The sequence below is a fragment of the Prionailurus viverrinus genome, chromosome A1 (genome assembly GCF_022837055.1).
Source record: "Prionailurus viverrinus isolate Anna chromosome A1, UM_Priviv_1.0, whole genome shotgun sequence".
NCBI classification, from domain to species: Eukaryota; Metazoa; Chordata; class Mammalia; order Carnivora; family Felidae; genus Prionailurus; species Prionailurus viverrinus.
In genome coordinates this window covers 142,167,539-142,192,092 of record NC_062561.1, presented here as the reverse complement: position 1 = coordinate 142,192,092, position 24,554 = coordinate 142,167,539, and the positions used below count along the sequence as shown (strand labels likewise).

Here is a 24,554-nt window from a genome sequence, read left to right as displayed (position 1 = left end):
TTCCTGGCCGTGGATAGGAGTTTCAGTATTTGTAAAGACACCTATAAGTAGTGGTACTTTAAATGACATTGTTAGGATCATATGGCATCTTTCAAACCCTGAAAAACTAACAGTGGTGACTCACAAAACATTCCTTTTTAGCCTCTTCAGGGACTTAATAATCATATACATTCCTAGCCTTTACCACATAATAAATTAAATCTAACTGAATAAAGATTTAAGATTAAATTCAAGACTGGGGTGCCTGGGTGCCTCAGTGGGGTTGAGCGTCCAACTTCGGCTCAGGTCAAGATCTCATGGTTCATGAGTTCGAGCCCTACGTTGGGCTCTGTGCTGACAGCTCAGAGCCTGGAGCCTGCTTTGGATTCTGTGTCTCCTCTCTTTGCCCCTCCGTTGCTCATGGTGTCTCTCTCAAAAAATAAACACTAAAAAATTTTTTTAAAAAGATTAAATTCCAAATTAAAAAAAACTCATTCCTGAAAATGTAGTTTCTAAATAAAACCAAAGTAGGGAAGTTAGTCTCATGACTGTGACCATGCCTGGCTAGCTGAATACTAAATCATTCACTAGAAATTACTCCAAGATATATAATTCTTGTTCTTCCTGATATTATCTCAGCTGAAATTAAGAGAATGTAGCAACAGAAATTACTAAAAGTTTGGAGAAATTATTCTTCAATAAAGGCCATTTAAGTCAAATAATTCATTATTCATTCTCCCAAGAGATGCTTTGGAATGAATTTACAGACCAAAGAAAACAAAGATAAAGGAAATTTAAATATCTTTATTCAATGGCAAAAGGGGATATAGTGTCAATAATTAAAAAAAATAGCGAACATTTACTGAGCACCTACTCTGCACCAGACATTGTGCTTCAATATTTACTTTAAATGTAAATTATCTTATGTGATCATTATAACAATTCTGAAAGTACATAGTACAATCTTCATTTTACCAGTGAGAAAACTTGAACTTGGAGAGATTATGTAGGTAGCTCCAAGTCAAACAGCACGTCAAACAGTGGAACCTATGTTTTGTAAGATGGGATAGTTTCAATTTATCAATGTTTTGGGAGCATTTGTTGACCCTAATATGTGCAAGGCAACGCTGGGCACAGTAAAGGATATGAAAATGCTTGCAACATTTTTTGGCGCCTAATAAGTTAATTAAAATAATACTCTTACAAGAGATAAACATAAAGAGAGAGAGGCAGAGACAGAGACATGGAGGGAGGGAGGGAGGGAGGGAGGGGCAAGGGCAGAGGAAGGAAAAGGGTAGAGGAAGGGAAGGAGGATATCCAAGAGTTAAATGGCAGGTACAGTCACACATACACTTTCTCCTTTATTTTTCATAACAATGAGATGCACATTGTTAATTCATTTTACAAGTGAGGAAACTAAAGCTCAGAAAGATGAAATTGAGTCTGAGTATGTTAAAATATGGTCCATCCTAGAGTCAAGGAGAGGGACTAAATAGGTAGCCCAGGGTCTAACTTTATGCACTAATGGTTGGGAAAACCACTAACAGAGGAAAGAATATCGTGTGTGTGTAAACGAATAAGAAGTTTAAATTTCTGATAGACTGAATTTTGCCTCTAATGATCAGAGAAATCCAGACCTTTCAAATATAGAAGTCATCTAGTCATTTCCTCATTTGAGGGTTGAGGAATCCAAGGGTTAGACAGAGTACTGCCCAAAGTATAAAGCAAGGGAGCGGGGACTGAAATGGGACCTCAGTGCTCTGGACTTCCATGACAGGCCAACCCACATTTTCTAATTAGACAGACACCAACAGCTACGAAGAACGGGTAGCCTGACCAGGGTGTAACAACAGTGTCTCTCTCCTGGACTTCTGGCCACTCTCTTTTTAAGGTGTATCTTCTCTATATGGTCTCCAGCCAGTAAAATAAAACCAGCATGATAAAGGCATTCGGTAGAAAAGGTTGCCATGAATGAACATTCCAAACTTTTGAAGGGATTCTGCTTTTATGCTGGCTCTCCAGCCTTCCAATATCCACACTCAGATTTTAGTAATCCACATTCTGGGGTGGTGAGTGTCAATCTACACTTCTTCAGAGTAATTTACAGACTTGAACCCACAAATGCCAGTGGAGTGAAATTGAAGTATTCTCACCTGTCTGAGAATTGTCTCCTGAATCACGATGAACCTTGTGAATCTAAAGTTGTTCAAAAAGTTTGGTAAAACAAGAGAAAGAAATTTTAAATATGGTATTAGCTACATTTCCAGCCAAACAATTTAATCAAAAAGCTCTGAGGACTCAAGAAATCAAGAAGTTACACAGATAATATAAACAGATGAAGATGTACATCAAGTGATAATACTATAAATGTTCTATTACATTCAGACACTTATAGAATGGCTGAACCTGAGAGCAAGGAGATACCCAAGGGATGCATTTTTTACCCAGGACATCTACACCTCCACTCAGCTGTTCCCATTTTGACCATTTGCAGAAATGCAGAAAGACAAAAAGCCGTAACAAAATATTTTTTATAAAGCTAACATAATCTATTTAAATTTCAGATGGGTTATAAAAATTTTTCTGTAGTATAAAAATAATCGGAATTTAAGCCCAGGATTTCTAAAAAACCATCCTAAAAATCTCTTCCAATGCTCCTCAATTATGGACAGAGTCATTTTACAAAATGTATATTCACAACAAGATCTGAACTTTGGATGCAGCTTAACACCTAGTTCCTTCTCATTATCAGATTTTTTGTGTGTGCTAATGATTTTATGCTAACGCTCACTAAATATCCATCAAATGATGAATGAAGTCATTAACACTAGAAAACAATATACACGCTTTGGGATGTTGCATTTTTTCTGTTTATAAGTGAGACACTGTTACCAAGTTGCATTTAGCTGTATCATGCTTAAAATCATGCTCCTTTGCTGCTAACTCCACCTCCTTCCAGTCGTTTGGACAACCAAGCCTTTGCAGCCACTCAATGAATGGGATAAGTTAACTTGAAAAACAAGACAGGTGAGTGTGTGGTACTATGAAGGAAGATTAGTATGGTTTAGCAACATCAGCTGTAATAAATAGCCACAAGTTGCCTATATATCAGATAACGGGTACAATGTTCCAGCTTGACTGAACCATTGAAAATAATCATGTAAAACTGACATGTTAAAAAAGGGGTTTTCTATGAATCATTCTGCATAGTCCATTCCACATAATTAGAGAAACAATTCTATGGCCAGCCTGTGTGAGATCTTGGTCAAAATGTGACTGAGGGCTATGACACATAGCAGGTCATAAAAATGGGATCCATAATTATGGTACCTTGTTATTTCTTCTGTGAATGGCTGCTTTATATATTTTCTTTACAGATGAAGACCATTTGTTACAAAGCTACTGAGTACAGTGTGAATTTCTGATACTCTACCAAATGAATACAACTTTTGCCTTGTAAACTGTTTTCTCAATCAACTTTAGCTCAAAAGCAAGTTATCTTCAAATATTTAGCTTTTCTCTCTGAATCACAATACATTTCTCCCGTAGGAACAAAGTCCTATGACTTCCCTGATTACCTAAAAAGGCCATTGGCTCGTCTATTGGTGACCCCCACGGGCAAGATGACTGAACTGTGGACCTCCTACAAGGTCAACGTGGCCTTTGTGTTCTGTCTAGATGAAGCCAGATGAAGCCCAAGGTCTAGTATATACATAGCCCAACTCTGCCTTTAGTATGGAAGTGCCTTGGTCCCAGATGGGAGAAGAGGCAACAGGGAGGAGAGATGAGAGGTACCAGGTCCATCTTCTGAGGTAGCTTCCTTTCTTTCTCCACACAGGATGAGGCATTTGGCACTTTTGGAGCTGAACTCACTGCACCCCCTCCACAACTGCTGCCCCTGAAATGGCTCATCTAACTCTGCTGGATTCTCTTCTAGGGACAATAACACAGACTGGACATACCCTTTGATGTCACTTGCTCTACAAGCAGAGGATGTGCAGGGCAAGGTTAGCACCTGCCACCCAGGATCCTATTCCATGACTCATTTCATGATCCACTGCAGCAGGTGCGGTGCCTAAGGACCTTTGCTGCTTACTCTCCAGCTGTGCTAAGTTTTATCAGAGCTTCCACACTCAGGTTATCTACATTACTCTTCTGAATAATGTCCTTCCCCACAACCCTTTTACAACTAAAGATTCACCTGGATGAAAAAAATCTTTAAGAATTTGAATTTTTTTCTTGGAGGTCTAAACCCACAGTCATTTATGACTTGGCATGAATGACTCCACTAAAATTATTTTCTCATAATTCTTGGTCATGCTCACTGAGGAAGTAAACAGAGAATGAGCATTTCCATACTTTGTTGTTCTCTGGTAGGCAGCCAAGCAGGGAACATGGGCCTGAGGACTGTAGGGCAGGAAGAGAGATAAGTCAACTATGCCCATGCATGACAACAGCACCCCTGTCACCATTAAGAATCTTGATGGTTTGGGGCACCTGGGTGGCTCAATTGGTTAAGCATTCAACTCCTGATTTCAGCTCAGGTCATGATCTCACAGTTTGTGGGTTCAGGCCCCATGTTGGGCTCTGCACTCACGGCATGGAACCTGCTTGGGATTCTCCCTCTCTCTGCCCCTCCCCTGCATACACTCTCTCTCTCAAAATAAATAAATAAACATTAAAAAAAAGAATATTGGTGTTTCATGGGAAGAGGTCAAAATAACAACATTAAAAAGAATTTGAAAGAAGGTGATTTCCAACCCTAATGATGACTTTTGTGAATTCAATACTGTGGATGGTGTAGACATAGCAAGAGAATTAAAATGAGAAGTAGAGCCTGAACCAGGGTGATCTCTGTGTGGAGAGCCCTGAGACCCCATGGCCCGCACCCACTTCAGCTTCAGGTGTCCTGCCAGGGCATCCCCTGTGCAGAAAGTTTCAGGAACGCCTCAGAATATGCACACATCAGCTCTACTCAGCCAACGACACCAGGCAAACACAGTCTACACAGGGGATAACAATACACAACATTCCTTCTAGGTTAGAAGAGTAGCTGTTATACCTAATTCACAAAAACAAACATAGAAAGTCAAGCAAAGTAAGGAGATGACAGTGAAGGAACTTAGTGAGAGCTTCAACAAAGAGAAATATAAAAAAGGACCAATCAGAGTTTCAGAATAAAATAACTGAGATGAAAAATACAGTAGAGGAAATCAATGGTAGATCAGAGGATGCAGAAGGTATCAGCCATCAGGAAGGCAGAGTAATGGAAAACACCCAAACTGCACAACAAAAGGAAAGAAGAATTTTTTAAAAATGCGGATAGGTTAAGGGATCGCTTTGACCATGTCAAGAGAACAAACATTAGTACTACAGGGATCCCAGAAGAAGAAGAGAGAGAAACAGCATAAAGCTTACTTGAAAAAAGTAATAGCTGAAAGCCTCCCTAACGTGGGGAACAAAACAGATACCAGTTTCAAGAGGCACAGAGAGTTCCACACCATGAACATCACAACACCTAATAATCAAAATGTCAAAGTTTAAAAACAAAGAGAATTTGAAAAACAGCAAGAGACAAATATTTATGTACAAGAAAAACCTCATAAAGCTGTCAGCTGATTTTTCAGCAAAATGTTGCAGGCCAGAAGGAAGAGGCATCACATATTCAAAGTGCTAAAAGGAAAAAAAAGCCTGCAACCAAGAATATTCTGTGTAGCAAAATTATCACTCAGAACTGAAGGAGAAATAGAATTTCCCAGACAAAAAAGTAAAGGAGTTTATCACCATTACACCTGCCTTACAAGAAATGTTTAAAAGACCTCTTTAAGTAGAAAAGAAAGGACTATAATTAGAAACAAGAATATTACAAAAGGCAAGGGGATTCACAAAATAAAAATTTGTAAAAAGATGTGCACATACACAAAATGCAGAGGGGAGATAGTAAAAGTTCTTTCAGAATGGGTTCAAACTTAAGTGACCATCAACTTAATATAGACTGTTACATACTTAGGAAAACCTGTAATAGATACACATATACAAAAAGAAAAAGAAAACCAAGCATAACACTAGAGAAAATAAGAAATCACAAGGAAAGAGAATAAGAGGAGGAAAGGAATAGAGTATTACTAGAAAAACAACCAGAAAACAAAAGAAAATGGCAATAAATATCTATCAATAATTAATTCTAAACGTAAATGGTCTAAGGGCTCCAATCTAAAGACATAGGGTGACTGAATGGATTAAAAAAAAACACCTGAAAAACAAAAACAAGGCCCATCTATATGTTTCCTAAAAGACAATCACTTCAGACCTAAAGACACATACAGACTGAAATGAAGGGATGGAAAAAGATATTCCATGTAAATGAAAGTGGAAAAAAAGAGCCAGGTAGCATACTTATATCAAAGTAGACTTTAAAAGGAAAGACTGTAACAAGAGAAAAAGGAAGGCATTACATAATGATTGAGGGATCAATCCAACAAAAGGACATAATACTATTAAATACCTATGCACCAACAAATTTAAGTATCTACATACCCAACATCAATCTAGCAAGAAAATATAACAATTTTAAATACCTATGCACCCAACATTGAACCGCCTACATATGTAAAGCAAATATTATCAGACCTAAAGGAGGAAATTGACAAAAATCTGACATAAGAGTAGGAGACTTTTATAACAGTGGATAGATCATACAGGCAGAAAATCAGTAAGAAAACAGTGGCTTTGAACAACATACTATACCAGATGCACTTAACAGATATATACACAACATTCCATCCAAAAACAGTACAGTACACATTCTTTTCAAGTACTTAATGGAACATTCTCCAGGACAGATCACATGTTAGGCCTCAAAACAAGTCTCAATAAATTTAAGAAAACTGAAAAATACCAAGCATCTTTTCCAACCACAACAGTATGAAACTAGAAATCAATTACAAGAAAAAAAAAATGGAAAAAAAATCCACAAACACATGGAAGCTAAACAACATGCTACTAAACCACCAATGAGTCAACAAAGAAGTCAAAGAGGAGATCAAAAAAATATGTGGAGACACATGAAAATGAAAACATATTGGCCCAAAATCTTTGGGAGAGAGCAAAAGCAGTTTTAAGAGGGAAATTTACAGTGATACAAGCCTACCTCTAAAAACAAACAAAATCTCAACAATCTAACCTTACACCAAAAGGAACTAAAAAAAAAAAAAAAAAAAAAGGAAACCCAAAGCCAGTAGGGAGAAGGAAATAATGAAAAGCAGAAATAAATGAAATAGAGACAAAAAATATAATAGAAAAGATCACTGAAACCAAGAGCTGGTTCTTTGAAAAAATAGCAAAATTGGTAAGCCTTTACTCAGACTCATTAAGAAAAAAAGGGGACCCAAGTAAGTAAAATCAGAAACGAAAAAGGAGAGGTAACAACTGACACCACAGAAATATGAAAAATTATATACCAATAAATGGGACAACCTAGAAGAAACGGATAAATTCCTAGAAACATACAATCTTCCAGAATTGCATCAAGAAGAAATAGACAATGTCAACAGATTGTAACTAGTATGAAATTGAATTGGTAATCAAAAATTCCAAACAAAGTAAAGTCCAGGAACACGTGGATTCCTGGGCAAATTCTACCAAACATTTAGAGAATTCCTATTCTTCTCAAATTATTCCCAAAAGAATGAGGGAAATAGAAGAAGGAAAGCTTCCAAACACATATTCAAGGCCAGCATTACTCTAATACCAAAACCAGACAAAGGCCCTAGAAAAACAACGGAATCCAACTACACGCCAATATCCCTGATAGAAATAGATGCAAATTCTTCAACGAAATGTTAACAAAATGAATTCAACAATACATTAAAAGGATCATGCACCCTGATGAAGAAGGAGATTCAAGGATGGTTTAATATCCAGAAATCAATTAATGACACTATGTCAACTAAATGAACAATAAAAATCACATGCTTTCAACAGATGAAGAAAAAGCATTTGACAAAATGCAACATCCATTCATGATAAAAACTCTCAACAAAGGGAGTATAGAGGGAATCTCAACTTAATAAATGCCATCTATGACAAACACAATTAACATTACACTCAGTGGTGAAAAACTAAGAGCTTTACCTCTTAGATCAGGGACACCATAAGGATGTCCACTCTTACCACTTTTATTCAATATAATAATGGAAGTCCTACTCACAGCAATCAGACAAGAAATAAAATATATCGAAATGGTAAGGAAGAAGTCAAACTGTCACTATTTGCAGAGGACATCCTATACATAGAATATCCTAAAGACTCCATCAAAAAAAACTATTAAAAGTAATAAGTGAGGGGCACCTGGGTGGCTCAGTCAGTTAACTGTCCAACTCTTGATATCAGTTCAGAGCATGATCTCACAGCTTGTGAGTTCAAACCCTGTAATGGGCTCTGTGCTGACAGCACAGAGCCTGCTTCGGATTGTCTCTCCCTCTCTCTCCTCCTTGCCTCGTCACTCTTCCTCTGTCTCTCTCAAAAATAAATAAGTAAACTTAAAAAAAAAAGTAATAAGTGAACTCAGTAAATTTGCAGGATAAAAAAATACAAAACTCCATTGCATTTCTACACACTAATATCAAAGTAACAGAAAAAGAAATTAAGAAAACAATTCCATTTATGATTGCATCAAAAATAATAAAAATACCTAGGAATAAATTTAACCAAGGAGATTAAAGACCTACATTTTGAAAACTGTGAAACAATGATAAAAGAAATCCAAGATGACACAAACAAATGGAAAGATATTCCATGCTTGTGGAATGGAAGAATACTGTTAAATTGTGCATACTACCCAAAGCAATCTACAGATTCAATGTAATCTCTATCAAAATACCAACAGTATTTTTCACAGAATTATAACACAAATACCAAAATTCATATGGGACCACAAAAGACCCTGAATAGCCAAAGCAATCTTAAGACAAAAAAAATCTGGGGGCACCAGGTTGGCTGAGTCGGTTAAGCACTGACTCTTGATTTCGGCTCAGGTCATGATCTCATGGTTTGCGAGATCAAGCCCCATGTCAGGCTGTATGGTAACAGTGTGAAGCCTGCTTGGGATTTTCTCTCTCCCTCTCTGTCCCTTCTCTGCACTCACTCTCTTTTTCAAAATGTAGATAAAAATTTTTTAAAAAGACAACTCTGGGACGCCTGGGTGGCTCAGTCAGTTGAGCGTCCAACTTTGGCTCAGGTCATGATCTCGCGGTCTGTGAGTTCGAGCCCCACGTCGGGCTCTGTGCTGACAGCTCAGAGCCTGGAGCCTGTTTCAGATTCTGTGTCTCCCTCTCTCTCTGACCCTCCCCCGTTCATGCTCTGTCTCTCCCTGTCTCAAAAATAAATAAACGTTAAAAAAAAAAAAAGACAACTCTGAAGATATCGCAATCCCAGATTTCAAGATAGGCTAAAAGCTATGATAATTTAAAAAGTACAGTAATGGTACAAAAAATAGGGCAATGGAACAGGATAAGAAAGCTCAGAAGTAAACCTACAATTATATGGCCAATTAGTCTATGACAAAGGAGGCAAGAATACACAATGGGGAAAAGATGGTCTTTTCAATAAATGATGCTGAGAAAACTGGACTGTAATTAAGGTAGCACTGTATGTCAACTACACTTCAACTAAAAATAAAACACATACTTAAAAAGTGGAGCCTGAAAATGTGACCGAATTGCGGCAATCTCATAGAACTTTAACAAATGAGGAATTGCTTCTTGTGGATGAACAAAGAAAGAAAGTGGTTTCTTGAGATAGAATCTGCTCCTGATGAAGATACTATGAAGACTGTTGAAATGACAATAAAGAATTTGGAAGATCACACGTAGCTGATAAAGCAGGGCAGGGCTTGAGAGGACGGACTCTAATTTCCAAAGAAGTTCTACTATGAGTTAAATGGTATCAAACAGCATCACATACTACCCAGAACTTGTTGGGGAAAGGAAATGTCGATCAATGTGGCAAACTTCCCTGTGGTCCCATTTTAAGAAATTGCCATGGCAACTCCAGCCTTCAGCACTCACCACCCTGATCAGCCATCAACACTAAGGCAAGACTCTCCACCAGCAAAAAGATAATGACTCAATGAAAACTCAGATGATGGTTAGCATTTTTTATCAATAAAATAGTTTTAAATTAAGGTATGTACACTGTCTTTCTAGACATAATGCTATTATGCACTTAACAGACTACAGCATAGTGTAAACATAACTTTTATATGCCCTGGGACACCCCATAATTCATCTGACTTGCTTTACTGAGATACTCACTTCACTGTAGTGGTCTGGAACCCAACCTGCACTGTCTCCCAAGTATGCCCGTATATTGTTTGTTTTTGGGTCTCCCTCACTCCCACGTATTATGAAAAGAGGTAAAAACTCTGGTTAAAATGAAGACAAGTACTATTTTCTAAAATTAGTGTAGCTTACAAAGCCAACTTATTAAGAAATCTTTTTTTTTTTAAGATTGGACATACTTGATCAACAACTTCAAGACAAAACTGAATGCTTTCATGTATGTGACAAGACTTCAGTAGAGTTCAAATGCTGGATGAGAGATGTGATCACAGAAACTGAGTCATTTGAGACCCTCCCTTCATTTACATGTAATAAAAATGACAGTGTGTGATATAATAGTTTCTTTGATCATCTTTCTTTACTGAAAATACCTTCTTTACTGAGAAGTAATTCCTTGGATGCTAAAAGCATCTGATGCCTAGATCAAAGATGTTTTCTGTCTACTCTATTTTCAAAAACTGTTTGATAACACACTTCTCAAAATTCCCACCAAACAGCAAACAAACACCAAATGGAGCAATGCCAGATCTGGTATGTTCAGATATCACTGATATCCCTCAGTCAATATTTTCTTACCTTAGTGCCAGTGCCCGCCAGCCCCACATTCAACATGCATTTGCAAGAGCCATTACAAAAAAGCACTCATTATGTAGCCAGTGATAGTTTTTTTTTTTTAATCTTTATCTCCTGGAAAAACACTTAATTCGTGTACCATTCCAGTTGAAATGTTTCACTCTTTTTTCCCTTGTCAGTTTCTCTTTTTAATGGCTTTCAAAGACCTACAATGTAAGCACCACTTTGCTTCATACCTGGAAAATACTGAGTTTTCTACTATGAAAATATGACAGTGGTTCTCAAACTTCAGCATGAATAGAACCACGTTAAGGGCATGTTCAAACAGGGGCAGGGGGCCATCCCCAGAGTTTCTGATGCACCAGTTCTGGGGGAAGCCTAGAATCTGGATCTCTAACGTTAAAGTTCCCAGATGAGGCCAAGGCTGTGGATCTGGGGGCCATGTTGTAATACACGAGGACCCCCTACTCACAGTGCTCTGGGCACCAGCAACTTGGCTGACACCTGGGTGCTTGTCAGAACTACCGACTCTCAGACTCTCCAGACTCACTGAGTGAGTATGAGAATCCATATTTTAACAGTTAATCTCTGGGTGATTTTAACATTACAGTGAGTTGAAAAATCACTGATTTAGGTGGAAAAATCTCAGGCATGCCAACAGATGTCTTAATATCTCCATTTCTAGCGGTATAAACCTGGTACGTTATGAACTTTACTGAGTCTCAGTTTCCTTATGGGTAAACGGGGACCAACGCCTACTATTTAGAGTCTAGATCAAATGAAATAATGTGTGTAAAATGCCCAGCCCAGTAGCTTCCAAGCTGGCCTTTTACCAGAATTACCTGGAAGGCTTGTGAAAGCACAGGGCTTGGCTCCACCCCCACCCTTTCGGTTTCAGTAGATCTGGGTTGGGGCCTGAGAATTTGTGTTTCTAACAAGTTCCCTGTGAGGCTGAGGCAGCTGATCCAGTGGCTTTTTTTTTTTTTTTTTTTTTTTCAATTTACATCCAAGTTAGTTAGCCTTTCTTTGAGAACCACTGGACTAACCCATGGTGGGTGCCCAGATAACACTGGTTCCCCTTTACCTTCTCTTTCAGAGATGTATCTTGTTTGTGGAGAATCTGGATTCAGGGATGTTTCCGTTGTTTATTATTTCAGGACTGATTTTAGTTTACAAAAACCATTTCCTTTGAAGCATACGCTGAGCATGTGTGGTGTGCTCCGATGTGCTGTGTTTCTCACTTTTATGCCATCATTTGCTTGGCCTGTGTCCCCTCACCGCTCAGTGACAAAGAGAAACATATGAAGAGCTTCCGAAGGAGATTTCATTTTCCTTAAAGTTTCTTCCTCTCAAAGAATTGTCACAGACTGATGGCACTTTGGTGAAACACTTTTATGTGGAAACTGCTGTGCCTACTCAATTTTGTCAAGAGAATGAGGAAACTGCAGAGATCACAGTTTCCCACCAATGTTCCACTAGTGCTCAACAGAGTCACTGAAGTGTTTAATGACACTGGGGGCCTCTGTTGCACTGTGATTAGCCTAAGACAGAAGCAAGCAGCAGGACCTTTGCTTTGTAAATCAGGCCCTTTGATAGCTACTGCAGAGAGAGGACAGCACAAAGGAAAAATTAGTAATAATGAGAGAACAAAAGAGTAAAACAGCTTTATCACTGTGTGTCCTGAGGTTCTGAAAATGCTGTTCATTAGAATCTCTGTTTACATTTGTGAACAATCACTCCCAGGAGAAAAAGGCCATTTTCTAGCTGATACCTCATTTTCTTTTTTTTTTTTTTTTTTTTTTTTTTTTTTTTTAAATTTTTTTAACGTTTTTTTATTTATTTTTGGGACAGAGAGAGACAGAGCATGAACGGGGGAGGGGCAGAGAGAGAGGGAGACACAGAATTGGAAACAGGCTCCAGGCTCTGAGCCATCAACCCAGAGCCTGACGCGGGGCTCGAACTCACGGACCGCGAGATCGTGACCTGGCTGAAGTCGGACGCTTAACCGACTGCACCACCCAGGCGCCCCTGATACCTCATTTTCTAGTTCAACTCCAGAAATATTTATTGGGTCTAAGACACAAAGATGGTTAGAACAGAGTCCCTGCTTTCAAATGATTTACTGTATAACAGGGGACAAAAATCAAGTACTGTCACAATGGATCTATTCATTAAGTGTTTGTTGAGTGTATACTATGTGTTGGGTAATGTTTTCGGTACCAGGGATGTGACCGAGAATAAAAGAGATATAGTTTCAGTAAGCTGGTTGAGAAGTGCCAAAGACAGTATTTTGCAAGGGGTGGGATGGTGAGGGTTAAAAAGTTTAGGGAATTCCAAAATATGATGCTAAATAACCTTGCCTCATATATTCAAGTCATTTACTCTTCAGCATTTTCCCAAGCCTTCTGAGTATATCAAAGGGAAAGCCTCAGGGTGGTGCTATTATGTTTAACACCTAACACTTTGTAAAGAATTTGATACATGGACGGTCTTTCTCTAGGATATCTATATTTACTGTTACCTTCCATTGTGGCTAGTGATTTTGGTATTCCACTTTAATTATTATGGTTATACAAAGTTTTAAAAGTGACTCTTTCTAAAGAAAAACAAGTATGAATAGGTTAGGTAGCAACTAGATATGCCAACAGTTGAGATCCAGGAGCCCCCCAAATATGGGAAACAGAGTTATGAGCCATGTGCCCATCCTTGACCTCCCAAATGCCGTGGCTTCAGGGGAGAAGAATATGGGCAGAAGTAGCACCCCATGAGCTGGAGGGGCTGTGGAAGTCACACTGACCAGCCAGCAGCTGGCTGGACCTGGCAGGCCCTTTTAAGCTTAGTTCCTGCTTGTGTCAGATGGATGGGTGCATGCTCAGGAGTGTCTGACAGGGTTCCCAGCCACCATTGCTAGCTCCTAATTCCCAGTGGGACTCTGCACAGCCCTATGCTGCCTGTGCCTCTCACTTCTGGGTCACTGCTGCCATTTCTGGTCCTAAGCTGCCAGTCTATGCTAGTAAACGAGACCATTAATCTAATTTGGACTGGAAATGAAATGCTCCCTTAGGAATGAAGACACAAGAGGGGCATTACACAGTGCTTCTTTGCCCTGAAAAGGGGTAACATGATGGATGAATCAATCAGGATTCATATTTTTTAAAAAGTATATAAATCCCATGTGGCAGGGACAGCCTTTTTTACCTTCCAGACACAATAACAATGTCTCTCAGGCCGAAGCAGGAACATCGTTACTAGAAGGCTGTAACTGTACCTCTTTCTTCGGTCAGTAATGGCTCTGAGTGAAGTCTGGTGATGAGAGGCTAGCTGTAGGAGGACACTGAATTTTCCGGGGTGGCCTGGCTGGCCGAAGGGACATAGGAACAGATGGTATCAAATACAGTCATGAGATACATCCTCAACTTTCAACAGACAGATGGGGTTTCATTTCCTCTTTTCCCAATCTTTCAATTGTACAGATTCTGATATCATTATGCTGAAGATGTGCCAGGAAAAAGTATCTAAAATTCCTGTCTGAAAGCAGCTGGAAACCCAAAGAGACTTAAAACTGAAGCATTTTCTGTTACAGTTTTGGTCCTGTCCAGGTAACAATTTGGGATCATTTAGACTGGTCCACTCATCTCACCTGATCCTCCCTTCCTGCAGCTATTCACATGGAGCCTCATCACCACATTCTCACAGAACCCTTGGACACGTAGCCTTCCTCAAGAGATCAAACTACTGGCCGTGCCACTGCACATGGGCCTGCTTCAGTAGAGAAGATAATGTAGCACAATCATAAGGGACTGTTTACCACCCTACCAAGAACTCTTATCAAGAGAAACTCCTAGAGACACAGCTGGTGCTTCCTTAGTGACCTCATCAGGGCAATGGCATAACATGTAAATCATCACACATGTGGCAGCTATTTGATACTTTTCTGGGATGGGAATGTTCTGTCTCCTGGGCACTGTTCCAACATCTAAAAATCCACATTAACAAGGCAATTTCTCAAGAATTAGAGAGCCTAAGATAGATTCACAGGTGAAGTCTATCAAACATTTCAGATGAATTAATACCTATTCTTCTCAAACTATTCCCCCCCCCCCAAAAAAAAAGAGAGAGAGAGAAGGGGAAAGAAATCTTCCAAATACATTCTATTAGGTCAGCAATACCCTGATACCAAAGCCAAAGACAGTAAAAAAAACAAAAAACAAAACAAAACAAAACAAAAAACAACAACCTACTACAGACCAATAACTCTGCTGAACACAGACACAAAAATCTTCAACAAAATATTAGCAAACTGAATTCAACAATGTATTAAAAGGATCATTCACCAGGATCAAGTGGGATTTATTCCAAGGATACAAAAATAATTCAAAATCTGCAAATCAATCAACATGATACACCAAAGGGACAAAATGAAAAAGAAAAAATCACATTATCATCTCAGTAGTTGCAAACAAAGCATTTGAAAAAATTCAACATCTATTCGTGATAGTAACTCACAGCAATGTACGTTTCAAGATACTATACCTCAACATCATGAAAGCCATAGATGCCAAACACAACTAACATCACACTCAGTGGTGAAAAAGTGAGAGCTTTACCTTATGGTCAGGAACACAACAAGGAGGTCCACTCTCAGCACTTTCATTTGACCTACTAATAGAAGTCCCACACACACCAATCAGACGAGAAGTAAAAGACATCCAAATGGTAAGGAAAAAGTCAAACTGTCATTATATGCAGGTGTCAGGACAGTATACATAGAAAACCTTAAAGGCTCCACCAGAAGCTATTAAAATAAATAAATTCAGTAAAGTTGCAGGACACAAAATACAGAAATCTGTTGCATTTCCATACAATAACAATGATGCGGCAGAATAACAAATGAAGAAAACAACTCCATTTACAAATCCATCAGAAAGAACAAAATACCTAGGATAAACCAAGGGGGTAGAAGACCTACACTTTGAAAACTAGAGAACACTGATGAATGAAACTGAAGACAACACAAATGGAAAAATATTGTGAATACGTGCATACTACCCAAAGCAATCTACAGATTTAATGTAATCCCTATTAAAACACCAAAAGCATACCTCACAGAACCAGAACAAACAATACTAAAATTTGTATGGAGCCAGAAAAGACCTCAAATAGCCAAAGCAATCTTGAAAAAGAAGAACAAAGCTGGAGGTATCACAATCCCAGATTTCAAGATATGCTACAAAGCTATAATAATCATAACAGTATGGTACTAGCACAAAACAAGATACACAGGTCAATGTAACAGGGTAGAGAGTGCAGAAATAAACTTATGTGTATATGGTCAATTAACCTACAACAAAGAAGGCAAGAATACACAATGGGGTGGAACACAGTCTCTTCAATAAATGGTGCTGGACACACTGGACAGCTACATGCAAAAGAATGAAACTGGACAGCTTTGCTACACCATACACAAAAATTAACACCCAAGGAATTAACCTAAATGTGAGACCTGAAACCATAAAACTCCTTGGAAGAACACATAAGCAATACTCGAAGAAACATTTTTCTGGATATGTCTCCTCAGCCAAGGGAAGCAAAAACAAAAGTAAACTACTGGGGACCACACCATAATTAAAGGCTTTTGTAGAGCAAAGGAAATCATCAATGAAATGAAAAGGTAACCTAGTAAATGAGAAGATATTTGCAAATGATGCACTGAAAAGGGGTTAATATCTAAACTATATAAAGAACTTACACAATTCAACACCAAAATAACATATAATCTGATTTAAAAATAGGCAGAGGACCTGAATAGACTTTTTTCCAAAGAAGACACAGAGAACACCCACAGACACAGGAAAAGATGCTTAACATCACTAATCATTAGGGAAATGCAAATCAAAACCACAATAAGATAGCACCTCACACCTGTTAGCATGGCTAGTAACAAAAAAACAAGAAATAACACATGTTGGTGAGGATGTGGAGGAAAGGCAATCTTCATGCACAGCTGATGGGAATGTAAATTGGCACAGAAATTGTGGAAAACAATGGAGGTTTCTCAAAAAATTAAAAACAGAATTACAATAGAAACCAGAAATTCCACTACTGGATGTGTACCCAAAGAAAATGAAAACACTAACTTGAAAAGACGTATGTTCCTATATGTTTATTGCAGCATTATTTACAACACCCAATATACAGAAGCAACTTTAGCGTCCATCAGCAGAGGCATGGACAGAGAAGATGGATGCCTCTCTCTCTCTCTCTCTCTCTCTCTCTCTCTCTCTCTCTCACACACACACACACACACACACACACACACACACACACACACAGAGGAATATTATTCAGCCATAAAAAAGGAATGAAATCTTGCCATTTGCAACCACATGGATGGAACTAGAGGGTATTATGCTAAGTCAGACAGAAAGACAAATACCATCTGATTTCACTCATGTGGAATCTAAAAACAAAACAAATGAACAAACAAATAAATCAGAAACAGACCTATAAACACAGAGAATAAACTGGTGGCTGCCAGATGGGAAGAGGGTGGGGGCACAGACAAATCGGGTGAAGGGGAGTAGGAAGTACAGGCTTCCAGTTAGAGTTAAATAAGTCACAAGGATAAAAGGTACAGCACAGGAAATAGAGCCAATGGTACGGTAATAGCATTATATGTTGACAGATGGTAGCTATACTTGTCAGCATAGCATAATGTATATAGTTGTGGAATGGTTATGTTGTATACCTGAAACTAATGTAACACTGTATGTCAACTACCCTTAAATAAGAAATCATGTCTGATCATATATCAAAAAAAAAAAAAAAAGAACTAGAGATCCAAGAGTTGAGGGGTGTGTGGGAGACTGGTTTAGTCCACAGCCTGTAGGCAGTTAAGACATCTACTGACATGTCAGAGGGAGGAGGCACTGGGACCAAGTGTTGAGGGGATTTGCCTAAGGGGACAGAACTGAAAAGAGATAGGGTGGAAGGACAGAATAAGTGTTCATGCTGTCTTCTCATCAATCTTTAGTGCTCAGATACAGCAGATACTTGGGTAAATACTAGAAAAAATTTCTCTTAATTTTTTAAAATGTATGTTCAGGGCAAAAATAGCAGCACTCTTTTATGGGGTTCATAATATATATGAAAATTATAGCATAAAGGATAGGAAGGAGAGTTGGTAAATAGACAGTTGCAAGGTTTCTATGTTTCACAAGAATTGGTACAATATTGGGTTAACTAGACCGTGTAAAGTTAAGGTTATAGTAATCCCTAGATCAACCATTAAAGAAATCCAAAGAGATTTAACGAAAAGCCAGTAGATAAATAAAACAGCGCTTTAAAAGTTGTTTAATCTAGGGGTGCCTGGGTGGCTCAGTCAGTTGAGCGCCTGGCTTCGGCTCAGGTCATGATCTTGTGGTCTGTGAGTTCGAGCCCTGCGTCAGGCTCTGTGCTGACAGCTCAGAGCCTGGAGCCTGCTTCAGATTCTGTGTCCCCCCCACTCTCTCTCTGCCCCTCCCCCACTCATGTTCTGTCTCTCTCCCTCAAAAATAAACATTTAAAAGAATAAAAATAAAAGTTGTTTAATCTAAAAGGACTATATAAAGAAACAGAGAAAACAAAAACAAAACAGAAGTACAAATAGCAAATAAAATGGTAAACCCAAACCCAACCATATTCATAGTTACACTAAAAGTTAATGAATTAAACATTCCAATCAAGACACAGAGATGGTCAGAACTGATAAAAATCAAACCCCAACAATATGCTGTCCATAAGAAATATACCTCAAATAGACACAGATTCAAAGTAAATGGATGGGAATAGATACATCATGAAAACAAATTTAAGAAGGCTAGAATGAATGGCTATACTAATATCAACTAAAATAGATTTTAAGATAGAGTATTACCAGATATCAAGTTGGATTTTTCATAATGATAAAAGCATCAGTTCATCAGAAAGACTAATCATTTATCTACATTACTTAACAACAGAGCTTCAAAAAACAAGAAACAAAATTGGATAGATTTAAAGGGAGAAACAGACCACGTTCACAATCACAGAGAAGGATCTTAATGCTGCTTATAGCCCATGACTGAACTAAAAAGTAAGTAGTAAAACACAGAAGATATGAAGAATGCTATCAACCATGTTGACCCTCACTGGCATTTATAGGACACTACTCAACAACAATAGAATACATAACCTTTCAAATGAATTTGAATGTTAATTAAACAGATGTGCATCTGGCTATAAAACACGTCTCAGTAATTTTAAATGGATTCAAATCACAAAAATTATGTTATCTTGACCACATAAAATTAGAAACCAATAACAGAAATCTATAAAATTCCTAAATAATTGGAAAGTAAAAAACACACTTTAAATAGTCCATGGACCAAAGAAGAAATAAAAAAAAGAAATTAGAAAGTATTTTGAACTGAACAGAGTTAAGGTCAGGGGTTGCAAACTTTAGAAGAACCTGTTCGTAGGGTTGGCCACTGGCTGATGTCTGAGAACTTGACTTCTGGAATGTTTCCTACAACGACAAGACTGTTCAGCCCATTTAGGGTACTTACACCTGTTTTCCTTCTAGGATATGGGATTTTTGCTATTTGTGTCTGGTTCTTGTGCCTCTTTTCAAGTGCTCGTGGAACATTCTCCAGGACAGATCACATGGTAGACCACATGATCTGAAACAAGTCTCAATAAATGTAAGAACAATGGAATAATATCAAACATCTATATGAAAGTATAGGAAACTAGAAATCAATTATAATAAAAAAACTGGAAAACCCAGAAAAAAGAGGAGGCTAAACAAATGTTATTAAACAACCAACAGGTCAACCAAGAAGTCAAAGAGGAAATTTAAAAATACCAAGAGGCAAATGAAAATAAAAACAAAATGATTCGAAATCTTTGGGATTAAGAAAAAGCAGTTCTAAGAGGCAAGTTTATAGCAATATAGGTCTACCTCAAGAAACAAGAAAAATCTGAAACAATTTGACCTTACATCTAAAGAAGCTAGAAAAAGAACAACGCCCAAAGTTAGTAAAACAAAAACCAAAAGCAAACAAACCAACTGTTAAAAATAAGACCACAAATAAATAAAATAGAAACTAAAAACACAATACAAAAAAAATCAATGAAATTAACAGCTGGTTCTTTAAAAAAAAAAAAAAAAAGAACAGACAGACCTTTAGTGAGATTCATCATGAAAAAAAAAGAAAGGACTCAAATAAAATTAAAAAATGAAGAGGAAGGGCACCTGGGTGACTCAGTTGGTTAACCGTCCGACTTCAGCTCAGGTCATGATCTCACGGTTTGTGAGTTTGAGCCCCATGTCTGGCTCTGTGCTGATGGCTCAGAGCCTAGAGCCTGTTTTGGAATCTGTGTCTCCTTATTTCTCTGCCCCTCTCCTCACTCAAGCACTCTCTCTCTCTCTCTCTCTCTCTCTCTCTCTCTCTCAAAAACAAACATTTAAAAATTTTTTAAAAATTGAAGATGAGACTTATTGGCTAGATGGCAGAGTAGGAGGACCCTAAACTCGCCTAATCCACCTAGATAACACTCACATCAGTGCAAACAATCCAGAAAATGACCCAAAGCCTGGCCAAACAAATTCCATACCTTAAATGTACACAAGAGGCCACACTGAAGAGGGTAGAAAGGGCAAAGACATGCTGGGAACTTAAATATTGTGGGACTGACCGCCTGAGGGAGGGAGCCATAGCCACAGAGAGGGGGTAAGAAACAGGCTATCATGTTGAGGAGCCTCCAAGAGGAAGAAGAATCCATATGGTATTTGGCTTTAAAAATTAGAGGAACTGAATTTCCTGAGTGCTTACAATCAGCTGAACTTAAAGCCTGGAACTTTTGAAAAGGAATAGGCTAGGCTCTGGGAAAGCCCAGAGAGTGATAGGAAGCTGAGTCCCTGCTTTTAAAGAGACAGCACAGCAAACAGCCTTTTAAAAGGCATCTGGGGCTTACCAGAGGGAGAGTTAGTTACTGGTCTCAGTCAGCTGCGGGATTTCTCCAGGAACAAAGGAACTGGCAGGTGCCATTTCCTTCCCCCGATCCCAGTAAAAGTACCTAGCCACCTGTGAGAACAGTGCAGTGTCCAAATTCACTACCTGACTGGCTTACACGACACCCTGCCCCTCCAACCAGCACTCCCTCAGTCCCTGGGCTGCAGATCGCTTCCCCCTGACGACCCTGGCAAACCTTGCCAAAACCACATATCCCAACCTCTTGCAGAGGATGCATGCACTTGTTAAAATTGCAACCTTGTTTCCTGTGGTTAGCAGAAGGGCTCTGGCTGGCCCCAGTCCCTGGTGGTGGCTGTACATCTCCTGTGGAGGAGGAGCAGTGCCACCTAGAAAAAAGGGCACATCCTGCTCACTACTTTAATAGTAAGAGATGTAACTGACATTCCTAACACAGAGAGTGAAACAAAATGAGGAGACAGAGGAATGTATCACAAATGAAAGAACAGGACAAAACCATAAGAGACCTAAACATAACAGATATAAGTAACATTATAGAGATTTTTAAAAAAATGATCAGAAATATACTAACCGGACTTGAAAACAGTAATGGGCAAAGTAATGGAATCTAATCAAACTGAACAAATGAGAGGGAAAAATTATGCAAAATTACAATAAATTAGGGAACTCAGTGACTTCATCAAGCATAATAACAGTTACATTATGGGGATCCCAGAAAGAGAAGAGAAAATGGGGCAGAAAATTTCTTTGAAGAAATACTAGCTGAAAATTTCTCTAATCGGGGGGAGGAAACAGATATCCAGATCCAGGAGGCACAGAGATCCACCAACAAAATCAAGCAAACGAAGTCCGTAACAAGACACAGAAGAATCAAGATTACAAAAGGTAGTTATAAAAGAAAAATTGTTTTTTACCTATTATCCAGTAGTTGCACTACTAGGCATTTATCCAAAGGATCCAGGAATGTTGATTCAAAGGGGAACATGCACCCCAAAGTTTATAGCAACACTATCGACAATAGCCAAATTATGGAAAGAGCCCTAACGTCCATCAACTGATGAACAGATAAAGAAGATGTGGTGTGTGTGTGTTTATGTATACACACAATATATTCTACTGTGTGTACACACACACACACACACACACAAGAATATTACTGGGAGATCAAAAAGAATGAAATCTTGCTATTTGCAACAACATGGATGGATCTAGAAGTTATTATGCTAAGTGAAATAAGTCCGTCAGACAAAGACAAATGTATGATTTCACTCATATGTGGAATTTAAGAAACAATACAGATGAACACAGGGGAAGGGAAGCAAAAATAAAACAAAAACAGAGAGGGAGACAAACCTTAAGAGACTCTTAAATACAGAGAACAAAGTGAGGGTTGCTGGTGGGGTGCTGGATCAGGGGATAGGCTAAATGGGAGATGGGCATTAAGAAGGACACTTGTTGGGATGAGCACTGGGTGTTATACGTAAGTTCTGAATCACTAGATTCTATTCCTGAAATCATTATTACACTGTATGTTAACTAAGTTGGATTTAAATTTAAAAAATATGTATGTTATCAAAAATAAAAATAAAAATAAAATTTTCCTGATAGTAAAAAAAAAAAAAACTTTTAAAGCAGCAAGAGAAAAGGAGACAGTTACATACAAAGGAAACCCCATTAGGCTATCAGCAGATATTTCAGCAGACACTTTGCAGACCAGAAGGGAGTGGCATGATATATTCAAGGTGCTGACAGAAAAAAGTCTGCAGCCAAAAATACTCTTTCCAGGAAAGCTATCATTCAGAATAGAAGGAAAGATAAAAAGTTTCTCAAACAAAAACTAAACAATTTCATGACCACTAAACCAGCGCTACAAGAAACATTAAAAGGGACTGAGTGGAAAGGAAAGACCATAAGGCAGGGTATAAAAGGTAGGGAACACAAAAGCAGTAAAAATCAGTATTTCTGTAAAAAATCAGTCAAGGGATTCACAGAGTAAAAGGATGTAAAATATCACAACCATATACCTAAGACACGGAGAGGACTGAAAAATGCGTTCAAACTTAAGTGATCCTTAATTTAATATAGACTGCTATATGCAGAAAAGATTATATGCAAATCTAATGGTAACCACAAATCAAAAACCAGTAAGAGATGTGCAAAGAATAAAGAGAACGGAATCCAAGTGTATCACTAAATAAAACAAGCAAATCATGAAAGAGAGCAAGAAAAGGATCAGAGAAAACCTACAAAAACAACCAAAAAACAAGTAACAAACTGGCAATAAAAACATATCAATAATTAGAATGCATGTAATTGGACTAAATGCTCCAGACAAAAGGCACAGGATGTCAGTGGATAAAAAAAAAACAAGATCCACTTATATGTTACCTACGAAAGACTCACCAGACCTAAAGATGCCTGTAGATGGAAAGGGAGGGATGGAGAAACATTTATCATGTAAATGGATGCCAGGAAAAAAAGCTGGAGTAGCAATACTTACATCAGATAAACTACACTTTAAACAAAGACTGTAACAAGAGACAAAGAAGGGCACTATAAAATAATGGAAACAATCCAACACGAAGATAGAACAGTTGTAACCATTTATACACTCATCATGGGAGCACCCAAAGAGATTAAACAATTAATAACAAACATAAAGGAACTAATTATTAATAATACAGTAATACTAGGGGACTGTAACTCCCGACTTGCATCAATGGACAGATTGTCCAGAGAGAAAACCAACGAGGAAACCAAAGGCTTTGAATGACACTGGACCAGATTAATCTAACAGATATATTCAGAACATTCCATCCTAAAGCACAGGATACACATTCTTTTCAAGTGCACCCAGAACATTCTCCAGAAGAGATCACATATTAGCCCACAAAACCAGCCTCAACAAATTCAAGAAGATCGAAGTCATACCATGCATCCTTTCTGACCACCACATTATGAAACTATGTATCAACCATAAGACAAAATCTGGAAAGACCATAAATACACAGAGATTAAGTAACATGCTACCAAACAATGAATGAGTCAATGAAGAAATCAAAGAAATAAAAAATTACATGGAAACAAATGAAAATGAAAACACAATGTCTAAAACATTTGGGATGTAGCAAAAGCACTTCTAAGAGAGAAGTTTACAGCAATACAAGCCTCCCTGAAGAAGCAAGGAAAATCTCAAATACACAAGCTAACCTTACACCTTAAGGAGCTAGAAAAAGGGGAACAAACAAAACTCAAAACCAGCAGAAGAAAGGAAATACTAATGATTAAGCAGAAATAAATGATATAGAAGCTAAAAAAACAACAGAACACATCAATGAAACAAAGAGTTGGTTCTCTGAAAAGATCAACAAAATTGATAAATGTCTGGCCAGACTCATCCAAAAAAAAAAAAAAAAAGACCGAAATAAAAATCAGAAATGAAAGAAAGTAACAACCAATACCACAAAAATACAAACAACTGTAAAAGAATGAGAAAGTTATGCCAACAAATTGGACAACCTAGAAGAAATGGATAAAGTCCTAGAAACATATAGCCTCCCAAAACTGAAGCAGGAATACAAAATTTTAACAGACCAATTACCAGCAAGGAAATTAAATCAATAATCAAAAAATTCCCCCCACATCCCCC

The 24,554-nt window shown here is 38.1% G+C and overlaps 1 protein-coding gene across 2 annotated transcripts in view; it reads right to left on the bottom strand.

Moving 5' to 3' along the window:
- PDE8B (phosphodiesterase 8B) overlaps nucleotides 1-24,554 on the bottom strand; it is a 240,810-nt gene that overhangs the window by 29,783 nt on the left and 186,473 nt on the right. For both annotated transcript variants that reach the window (XM_047858220.1, XM_047858231.1), the window contains one exon: nucleotides 2,133-2,175. In XM_047858220.1, coding sequence (XP_047714176.1) covers nucleotides 2,133-2,175 — 43 coding nt within the window. The remainder of the gene's footprint in view (nucleotides 1-2,132; nucleotides 2,176-24,554) is intronic.